At 28.5% G+C, this 12,121-nt stretch overlaps 1 protein-coding gene across 1 annotated transcript; it reads right to left on the minus strand.

Annotated features, from left to right (window-relative positions):
• Positions 1-9,128: 9,128 nt before the first annotated feature.
• Positions 9,129-12,121, minus strand: LOC107950576 (late embryogenesis abundant protein At5g17165). The gene is made up of 2 exons (XM_016885454.2): positions 11,704-12,121; positions 9,129-9,634 (listed from the first exon to the last, which is right to left on the minus strand). Exons 1-2 carry the CDS (start codon positions 11,814-11,816, stop codon positions 9,367-9,369), a joined length of 381 nt encoding a protein of 126 aa, XP_016740943.1. The 5' UTR covers positions 11,817-12,121; the 3' UTR covers positions 9,129-9,366.

Genomic DNA, 12,121 nt, shown 5'->3' on the forward strand with positions numbered 1-12,121 from the left:
ATATTCTCATCTAGGCACTTACCATTTCAATTCATAACTTATAAATTTAACGTGGCATAATTCAGCCACCACTTGGCCAAAGTTTAAGCGTGTACACTACACATGTTAGCTAAATAAACATATAGCGTCAGCATTATAAGTATGGCCGAGTTCAACATTTATTCATGTATCAAACTTACCAACATGAGTTAATCCATAACCATTCGTGGCTTTACTTCATACCAAATCATATACCAAATATACCACACTCACATACTATGAAACTTTATTTCCCCATATGAGCTTAAATCATGATCAATAATACGCAAATGTAAGCATCATTTCTATTTTAACGTTTATCGATTATAATCGAGCATATAACCAATTATACACAAATCATTCATATATATAATTAATTTTCCTCCTCCTCCTCTCCATTCCACATCCTTTATGTATAAAACATGCTTAAATAGCATTATACATAATTTCACTATTCACTTATATTTAAATTCAAAGCTGTCTATTTGAGTCAAAGTCACTAAATCATTTTTATCCAAAGCTACAGAACTCCAAATTAAGATCCATTAATTTTCCCAGAAACTAGACTCACATGTCTTCATACCATAAAATTTTCAGAATTTTTGACTTAGCCAATTAGTACATTTTATTCTTTAAAGTCACCCCTATTTCACTACTCAACATCTCTGACCTCTCTTCACTAAAAATGAATTATCTCATTCTACAAAATTTGGAAGATATTTCCGTTTGTTTCCTTTGAAAATAGACTCATTAAGGATTATAAGCATATAAATTATAACTTGTAATTATTTTTTTACAATTTTTAATTCTTTTCCAAAATCATAACAGGGGATTCCAAAATCAATCCGACCCTGCCTCACTAAAACTAAAATATCTCAAAATGTAAAAACTCTTTTGCTTTCTCTGTTTCTTTTATGTAAAAATAGATTCCTTAATATTTTATTTCATATCTTATTCACTCTCTAATTTAATTTCCACCATTTTTGGTGATTTTTAAAAGTCATACTATTGTTACTGTCCAAAACTGTTTTGTTGCACATTTTACTTTTCATAATTTCATTACTTCTTTTCATCTTACTCAAGGGTCGATTAAATATCGAACCCAATATTCATCACCTAACCTTATTTGATTTACATATATTTTCACTTATCCAATTTCCCCGATGAACACTTCGGAATATTAACCGTTACATGGAGGAATCAGCACTTAGCAACCACCTCATGTTCAAAGGACCCCAGTGGAATCAGCACTTTGCAACCACCTTATAATTAATTATACGGGGAATCAGTACATAGCAACCACTTTCACAATCAAGGATACAGTGGAATCAGCACTTAGCAACCACCTTATAATCAATGATACGGGGAATCAGCACATAGCAACCCCTTTTACAGTCAAGGATACGGTGGAATCAACACTTAGCAACCACCTTATAATCAATGATACAAGGAATTAGCACATAGCAACCCCTTCACAATCAAGGATACGGTGGAATCAGCACTTAGCAACCACCTTATAATCAATGATACTGGGAATCAGCACATAGCAACCCCTTTCACAATCAAGGATACAGTGGAATCAGCACTTAGCAACCACCTTATAATCTATGATACAGGGAATCAGCACATAGCAACCCATTTCACAATCAAGGATACGGTGGAACCAGCACTTAGCAACCACTTTATAATCAATGATACAGGGAATCAGCACATAGCAACCCCTTTCACAATCAAGGATACGGTGGAATCAGCACTTAGCAACCACCTTATAATCAATGATACGGGGAATTAGCACATAGCAACTCCTTTTTGATCAATGATTCGGGGAATCTGCACTTAGCAACCCCTTACATTCAAAGAATCTCGGTCAAATCTGAGTGTTCAATCGGGAACCTTACTTCACAACATTTTACCAAATTTTCCAATTTATTCACATTTTGTAATCTACATCAAATATTTATTCTATATTCAATCATATCTCAACAATATATTAAATAAAATTAAAACAATGTATTATTCACATACAAACTTACCATCATGCTTTCAAGGTCAATTCCTCATCTTTCTTGGTTTATAATAACACATTTAACTTATTTAACACTCACATTATTCAATCTAGTCCTAAAATCACACTTTATCAAAAATTACATTTTTGCCCCTAAAGTTTCACAAAATTATGATTTTGCCTCAAAGCTCGTAAATTAAACTTCATCCCTTATTCTTATGTATTATGACATGCTGAACGTTTTTCCCTTCTATGGAAATATCGAATTCCCACTCTAACACTTACTTATGAACATTTGGTATTTTTACCGATTTTGTCGTTTTACTCGTTTTCACTTAAAATCGCTAAGAAAAAGTTGTTTAACATAATTTCAAGCTTCATATTCTACCATAAAACATCAAAATAAACACATTTCACCTATGGGTATTTTTCCAAATATAAACCCTAGATTAAATTATTGCTAGAATAAGCTAAATCAAGTTACCGTGACTCCAAAAACGTAAAGAACATTAAAAACGAGGCTCGGAATCACTTACTATGGAGCTTGGAAGCTTGAAAACCCTAGCAATGGCTTCCCCCTTGTGAAATTCGGCCAAGGCTTAAAGATGATGATTTTTGGCCTATTTTGTCTTTTTAATACATTTTAATTACCAAATTACCAAAATACCCCTAACTTAAAATTTTCCTATTTCACTTATCGCATGTCCATTTTTGTCCACAATGTAACCAATGGTATAATTACCATTTAAGGTCCTCCAATTTAAAATTTCATAACAATTGGACACTTCTAACATGTAGAACTCAACTTTTTCACTTTTTACAATTTAGTCCTTTTGGCTAAATTGAGTGCCCAAACGTCGAAATTTTTGAACGAAATTTTCACAAAATCATTTTGTTAAATTGTAGACCATAAAAATATAATAAAAAATAAAATTTTCCTCGTCGGATTTGTGGTCCCGAAACCACTGTTCTGACTAGGCCCAAAATCGGGCTGTTAGAGTTTATTCTTGGTAGTGAAATTAATAAATAATAATGAAATATTTCTAAAAAAATGTGTTAAATAGAATATTAAAGGTAAATTTCATAGAAATATAAATGATTTTAGATCTTTTTTATACTATAATCATGTTTGACTAATAAAAATTGATTTAAAGTAATATTTTTTAAAAAAAATTCTTATCAACATTAATGGAGGTAGGAGTAAATATTGTTTTTTTTAAACAAGAATAAGTTAAAAATAAGACTGTGATGCCTTCATTTGTTTTTAAAAGTATTATTTTGATTTTTGGAAATAGTATTCAAAATATCAAAATGTTAATTTAATTTGAAAAAGAATGATGAACTTTTAAGGAACTATATTTAAATTATTTTCAAATTAAAGGGAATGATTATGCAAAAATAAGTAGTCCATTTCTCAATTAATGATTAAAGGGACTGTTATAAATGGAATATCAATTAAAAAATAATTATAGATAATACAAATAATATATAAATAATATTTAATGTAAATTAAGTAGATAAATTAAATTTCTATAAAAATAGATAAATTAAATTTTTAAAATTCTTATTTATCTAATTAAATATTTATTTTAAACATAAAATTATAAAAATGTATATATCCATTTAATTTAACTACTTGTTATGTTAATATTTTTAAATTTTTATGTTAAAGATAAATAATTAATTATATAAACAACACTTTTAAAAAATTAATTTATTCATTGAATTTAACTTATAAAAATAAATTATTTATTTAATTATCTTAAAAATGAAAATTATAAAAATAAATAAATAAAAGCATCACTTATCACAATATTTTTGTTATCTTTAAAATGAATGACTTTTCTTCCTTAAAATTAATGATACTTTTTTTTATATAATCTTATTATAGGATTTGACCTTTTTTTTTACACAATAACTAGAAGTACTCATAGTTCCTCCCCAATTTATAAATTAGGAGGATAGTGTAGTTTAATGTACTCAAACTCACGTCCTCCTGCATTGACAACAATACTCATGTCTATCAAACTAAAACTCAATCGGCAAACTAATGACAAATTTGAAACCTAAGATTTTATATAAAGTAATGGCATGAAGAGAGAGAATACGAACAGTTGGACATATACCATCCAACAAATGTTGGGAAAAAGAGAATAAAGTAAGGGAATTTTATAAAGTTTAAGGACAGGACATAGGATTATTTAATTTTGAATCAGAAAAAATAATGTATTGAATATCAAAATTTTATTAAAATAATAATTAAATAAAATTTCTAAGTGACAAGCAATCCTTCTAATAAATTAGAGGAATAACAAATATTCTTCAGTGTTGTTGTGTCCTACAAATAAAGGACATTATTTTATTATATTTTATTACTTTCTTGTGTGGTAGAAAATACATGAGGATATAAGATTTCAAAAAGTAATAGAAACTGATTCCATCTATTTCATTGATTTTAATTATTAAAAAATATAACTACTTATATTGTTATATAAAAACATTTTTTATCTTTTTTATTATATATATAAATTAGGTCTAAAATTTAACCCAAATTCATAATTAAATTATTTATATTATTATATATGATTTTGGTAATCTTATAAATATATAGTAAAGTTAAAATAAAAATAAAAAGTCAATTCGTAAATATGATTGGCTCAATTGATTTAGTATTCATTAGCACTTTATAAATATTAAGTTATCCATTTGGCGAATGGTCATTATTAGACAAATGGGCATGCCCTAACTTTGGATTTGAAAAACCTCCCCTTCCTCACCTATTTTTTGTTTTTTGAAAAAAAAAAAACCCTTCCATTTTTCCTTTGTAAATTAAGATATATGTCAAAACTACATATGAACTTTGGTTCAATGTATAGTGTCATACATGAATTTTAATTTTTTGTAATTTTAAAAGTGAATGTTGATTTCATTCAATTTTCACATTCCACTAATAAAGTTATTGATATAGCACCATTTTACGTTTATACAGGATCTTAGCAATAAATTTTGGAGGTATCTAATTAAAATTTCAAAATTTTTAAGGTGTTTAATGAAAATTTCAAAAAATATTGGCAAGCCTAATTAATTTTTTAAAAAAATTAGGAGCTTAATGAGAATTTCAAAAGTTTTAGGGGTTAATAAAATTTTTTAAAAAAATTTCAAAAAATTTAAAAGGCTTAAGGTCTTCAAAAAAAAATTGAAGGTGTAATGAAAATTTTTAAAATTTTGGAGACGTTACCATTCACTCCTTATATTGCATGCGTGAACAATTATATGTATCCAATCTAAAAATAGATAGCAATATTTATTTCTTTAAATTTATATATATGAACTTTAATTTGATGCAATTATACACGTGAAACTCTAATTGTTGTTTAATTGTATACTTGAAACTTTAATTTTTATTTAATTATACACAATTAGAGAAATAAATACATCAATTTATTTTTATATTGGATAAATATAATTATTTATGTATGCAATATATAAACATAAAATGATGTTATATCAGTAATTATATTAATAATTTACAAGAATTTGATCAAATCAAAATCTCATGTATAAATTTGCACAAAATCAAAGTTCATGTATACAATTGCATATTAAATTATAATTCATGTATAGTTTTGGGATTTAGCCCTAAAAAACATAACTAAGTAAAAAAAATCAAATAACATAGAAACTTTAAAATTTACACAATTCTTATTAGTGAAGATTTAATGCAATATAATTTTTACTTTAAAAAATGTATAATATGAAGTAGAAAACAATTTAAAATGGAAAAAAGATAGTAGATATAGATATAGATGAGTGTATAATAATATTTTTTATCTTTAAAATTTTATGATGTGACACTGTTTTATTAGTGCCTAAAACCTATAATTTTTAAGATCATCTTAATATAAATTATTCTTAATAATATATGATATTAATTTTTTAAGTAGAACTTTTAAAAGATGTAACCTAACTAATTAATTTAACATTAATACTATCACATTCATTAATAGTTAATTATTATTACTTTTAGTATCATTACATAATAATTATTAATATACTAATAAATTAATTTAATGTCAATTTAGTAATATTATAAACAATAAAAATTAATCTTGTCAGTTTCAAGCACGTATTTATATATATATTATAAAAAAGAATATGATGGTAAATTAAAATATCCAAAAAGATGTGCATTAAAAACAGTTTAGAGATATTATTTCAATTTCTAAAACTTTCTAACTTCTTAATTAGGATTGGCAAACTATGGTTTTAACTGCAAAATTCAATTTTTTTTACTCCTTTAATATTCATGTTACAGCAAAACAATAGTTTTTAATCTAATAAATGGTGTCAAATAATAATATTAAACGAAGCCGAAAATGAAAGTGTCTTTCAAAAGGGTAGATGAAAATAGTTGAAAATGGAATTGTACCCAACAGGGTTTAGCTTATAGTTGGTGTTTATTTTGTTGATAATTTAAGGCAAAATACTAAAAAAAGTCACTTTTTTTTTAAATTTACCAAAATAGATTCGGTATTTTATTATTTACCGGAATGGACCCTTTTCCCCTAAATCGCGTCCACATCAGCGCGAAGTCAGGGGACGTGTCAGCAAATCGTGTCCACGTCAGCGCGCTTTGCTGACGTGGCAACAAATCGCGCCCATGTAAGCGCGATTTCGGTAAATTTAAAAAAAAAAGTGGCTTTTTTTGTTATTTTGCCCAAAAGGAATTTCAATTTATTTATATATTTATTTTTTATTTTTCACTTCTTACACCTTAAATTGGGATAAGTTTTCAAAATAAATCGAGTTTTATTTTTTAAAATATAATGAGAGCAAATAATTGAGTAAAAGTAAAAAGAACGTTTAATACAATGAAAATGGCATGCGTAGGGCATGCAGTGAAATGTGACATTTTTCAAGTTTCAGTAATCATTTATTGTCCCACTATTAATGTTTTTATAAATTAAAAACAATTAATCAGAAAATAAATAAATAAAAAAAGTCAAAAAGAGAAAGTTTGTTCCTACTTGGAAGCATATTAATATTATAATAAATACCATAAAATAAATAGTACCAGAAATTATTAAACACACTGTCAGTGACCGAATCATTAACTAATTACAGTGACAATAGCCCCCGCAGTCCGCAGATTCCTAATTTTCTACACTCCTTCACACCTAAAGTCAACATTTTTGCGTTGACCGTCATAAAAATGGATAATTTGGATTTAAAATTAAACTCCGTAATTTGTTTGCATAAATTTCATAGTTAAGAAAATTTATTTATTTTCGTTATTAAAATTAATTATTTTTATAATTTTATTTTATAAAATAACATTTTTTCCATCGATTATATATAAAACGGGTTAAAATGTAAATTTACCATTATATTATAAAAATATTAAAATTTATTATTATATTTTATTTACTTTAATATTTATTATTATAAATGAAAAACCTGGGCAATTTACCATTAAAAGTCACTTTTTTCTTAAAATTTTAAATTTACCGAAATCGTGTCCACGTCAGCGCGAAGTCAGGGGACGTGTCAGCAAATTGCTTCCACGTCAACGCGCTTTGCTGACGTGGCAACAAATCGCGCTAACGTGAACGCAATTTGCTGACACGTCCTCTGACTTCGCGCTGACGTTGACGCGATTTAGGGAAAAATGACCCATTTCGTTCAATAATAAAATACTAAATTCATTTCAATAAATTAAAAAAAATAGCTTTTAATGGTAAATTGCCGGATAATTTACACCTTCCCACTACCAAATGGGCTGCCATTTCTTCCTACTTTTTCTTTATTTAAGGAAGGACCACAGATGTCTCTCGAAAGGGAAAAAAAGGACCACAGACCACTAGCAGGCAAGGCAATCAGCAGATTGAGATTTTTGGGCTAACCCTTAACCATAGATATTTTCTTTTAATGATAAGGCTGCCTACTAGGCCGACTTATTTCTTAAGAAAGCCACATTTTTCTGTTTGACATTATCCTCTAACTTGATGGCTTGAAAATTTACAAATAATTTCAGATAACATTATCTTCTCTTTACTTAATTATAAAATCCATCATTCTTTCCTTTTCTTTTTAAATCTGAAGGAACCTTCTCTAGAAAGTTTGACTCCCAATTTCAAGTAAATATTTAAAAGGGTAAACTACTATAGAAGTAATCTAACTATATTCTTTTATGTAATTAAATAATAAAAAATATAAAATTCAAGATAGTTGGGTGACTAAAAAAAATGAAATTGAACAATTAAACGATGATTTTGTAACTTTGTGACCAAAAAAAAAAATATTAATAATTGGGTCATATTTTATAACTTTTAATAATTGTGTAATAAAAAATGAAAAAAAAACTATAGTTGAATCACTAATAATGCAGTTTAATATATATAAATGTGACCTCTAAGTGGAAATCCTTTTAGACGGTTATTTTATAATAATATATGGGAATTTTTTGTTTGATTTTTATAGATGACTATTTTATTTATCAAGTAGCAATAAACGATTTACTCATTGGAAGTTCTAATTTACATTGAATATTTAACAAATATAAATAAAATGGAGTATGATCCAAAAATAAAGATGATGAGTTCAATCTTTTGCAGCGACGTTGTTTTGACGTTGCTTTCGGATGTATAAACAAAACTGGTCTGGAAGATTATATGAAATAAATATAAAATTTATACAGTTTGAGTCTTCTGATTGATCCAATAACCTGAGAAGGATACCAACTCTATGTTTGATTCAACACTAAAGTGGTAGCTACTGCTATTGTATGATATCGAGCATCATGAAATGAAAACAACAGTCGAACAGGGAGCTGTGATGGAGCTGAGTTGAGAGAATGTTGAAGTGTTAAAACATAAAAAGATAGCCCACATATTATCTACCCAAAGCAACAACAATAACTTTTTCTCCGACATGGGGGCAGGTGGAATTGGGCACCACTCCTTTTAAGTCACGATTTAAACATGGTAATAATAATGTTAAGGTATTTGTTCCAACCCATCAATTCGCATTCTCTTCTGCATCCGATGGTTGGAAATGCTTGCACATGCCAAATTCAGCGGCCACACAAACCATAGCCATGATAGTATACACAAAATAACCCCAACATTTTTATAGTAAGATAGCGCGCAAGTATCACAAATATAATAAGTTCCTGTGTTACAGAGTTCGCAGTAACTAGATTTGCAAATTCCCATGTAACAACCAGGTAGAAATATAACATGAACCATTAAAACGTTTTTCCAGTTTATTTGATCCAAGCAAACCACACCAATTGTCTTTGTTTTACCTATAGACTATATAGTAGTAGGCTCATTATCAGTGACTTAGTGATGGTGTGGCTTCTCCAAGTCCTCAATACTTGTGGGGCGGAACCACGCCTTTTCCTCCAGGACCGAGTTTGCACCACTGGAATGGGTGCCCTGCTCCCCACCCGCAGATGCGTTAAGTTGCTCCGTAGCAGGACCAAATACCCCTGTCCGCGGGTCAGGAGCCCAGTACTTGTCCGATTGAGGCTGAATCACATCATCAGGAACCACAGTCGCATGGACCTGATCATCCAGGTTCTTGTCGTATGCCGACGCGTGAGGACTCCTGCATATACAATCAATTAATTTCAATCTTTCAAATGATAATCAAAATGTTTTTTCCACATTCAAATGGATGAATCTTAAATTAAATAAAAAATAAATAAATAACCGAAAATAAGATCAAAATCACTTGTTTTACTTTATTTCAATCCATCGGAGTTGCTACAACCACATAATCATATTAATTAAAAAAGTCATGCATATAATGAGAAGCGAGATTAATTTCTAGTTTTTGTTACTTACAAAATTGAAGTGACCAGTTCCACGTATAAAAGGTCAAAAACAGAATTTTTTTAAAAAAATTAAAATTTGGATGCATTCAATTATTACATTTTTTTATCAAAATTTACAAATTTAGACCAGCTATTTTAGAGTTGAAATTCGTTTTATCAAGTGTTGGATTAACGAATGTTTATAATCCTATGACAGTAAATACTAATTAAATCCTCATCTTCAGAAGCCTAATTGCCTATAAACATCAATTAATATTACTCTTTTAATTTAATTAAAAGGTTTAAATTGGGTCCTTAATTAAAATTTGCAAGTTGAGTAAATAACAGTAGAAAAGAGAGCGAGGGTAGGTGTGCAAATCTTTGGCAGAGAGTGAAGGGCAGGTAAAGCATCAAAAGCATGGATTAGGATATTCCGCAAAACAATGGACTGTTAAAACACGTGATCAGCAATTAAAAAAAATCAATTCAATTTATGAGTGCTGCTTTGTAATAAGAAATAAAGGTTTTAGTGAATTGAAAAACAAAAGATAAATTAATTTTATGTTAAAAATTACACTTCTAAATTAATATTTTTACTATTTTTTTACATTAAATTATATATATTTAATACTTAAACTTCTTTTTCACTGAAAATATGAATTTGATGAAAAAAAAATCCCTACTCAACTTTCAGAAACTTGACAATCTAATCCAAGCGTTGAAAAACTTGAATATTATAAATAAATATAAAATGATCATTGCCATTTCTAGCCATTGATATATGTCCAATCCAACGTGATTTGCATTCCTACCACTCAATGAGTCAATATTTATGAAATTAGACCCATTCATTTTTAGACATTTATTATTATAATTAATTTAAAATAACACAGAACTATGATGGGAAGGTAACTATAATACTAGTAGCGCGACTCAAATCATTGACATACTGATTATCATGCACAGGAGTGTTCTACCGACATTATTATCTTTATAAAGCAGTGATAAATGGATTTATTAAAATATTTAATTGTTGAAAGGCAGAAAAATAAAAAGAAAAAGAAAAAGAAAGAAATGAAAAGGGTTGCGTAAAAAACGATGAGTGCCCCCAATAAAAGACGGGTGTCCAATAGGAGACAAACAGGGGAAATGCGTCCTTATCCAATTAGCCTTTACCTTCCCCACCCACCCCTCCACCGAGTACGGCATTTCCACTCTGTACGAGATTTCTCGATTAACCCGACAAACACTTACTCTCTTTAATTTTAACTCTTACTAACCATGTTTTTTCTACAATAGTTCATTAATTTAATTTAATAAATTATTAAAAATAATAAATATTTTCGACTGGTTCAATATTTTTTTAGACCGATACTTGATTAATTTTCGGTTCGTTTATCGGTATTAAATCCAATTCAAACAACTTTCATGAATATTAAAAACATACTTACACTTTTAATTTAGTAACTAAGTTAAAATTTACAGAGGAAAAAAAATCAAAACAAAAATAGCAAGTGATACTGATATTGTGATAAAAAAAAGGAAAACGAAATATTCCTAAAAATTTCCTGCGATTGTAATTGATTTACAAGAATTTAGTGATACTACTTATATAATGGAAAGTAATTGATACACCGAATTCAGTTATTCACATGAGACTCAGTTTTAATGAAAACTTCATTATTTGTTGATGTAAAACCATCATATCTTAGGGAGAAATTTTTCAAATTAATATAAATTAAACCTAAACAAGCTTATCAGGAAATCATGCCAAGGCAAATTTATCAAGGAAGAAATTGAAGTAGCAGCAAGCAAAATCACATCAAATGGCACTGTGATCAAGGAAAAATTAAGAAAGAACCTGGTAGGTGAAGAAGTGGAGATGAAAAGAGAAGGGGTGCGAGTGGAGGTGCGGTTAAGAAGTCGCTTCCCCAAGCTGGCGATCCCTCCACCACTCTTCAAATTGGCTGCCATACAAGTAAGGAAAGAAAACGGAGAGAAAGAAAATCTAAAAGAGGAAGAAACAATAAGGCAACGGTTGAAGATGGGAATATATTTCCTTTCTACAACGGAGTGTGTATATATATATAAATAAAGAGAGCTAAGTAGAAGGATGGATGATGGAGATGGCAAACTCACACTACATTCTCCTCACCGGCCTAACACCGCACCTAACCGCTAACCCCACCTACACCAACAAACCGTCTTCTTTCACTCAACCGTTATGACGGAAATTTTGTATTAAGTTTTTTATTAAAATGGTATATTTTGTTATGGAT

The sequence above is a fragment of the Gossypium hirsutum genome, chromosome D03 (assembly GCF_007990345.1).
Source record: "Gossypium hirsutum isolate 1008001.06 chromosome D03, Gossypium_hirsutum_v2.1, whole genome shotgun sequence".
Taxonomy (NCBI): Eukaryota; Viridiplantae; Streptophyta; class Magnoliopsida; order Malvales; family Malvaceae; genus Gossypium; species Gossypium hirsutum.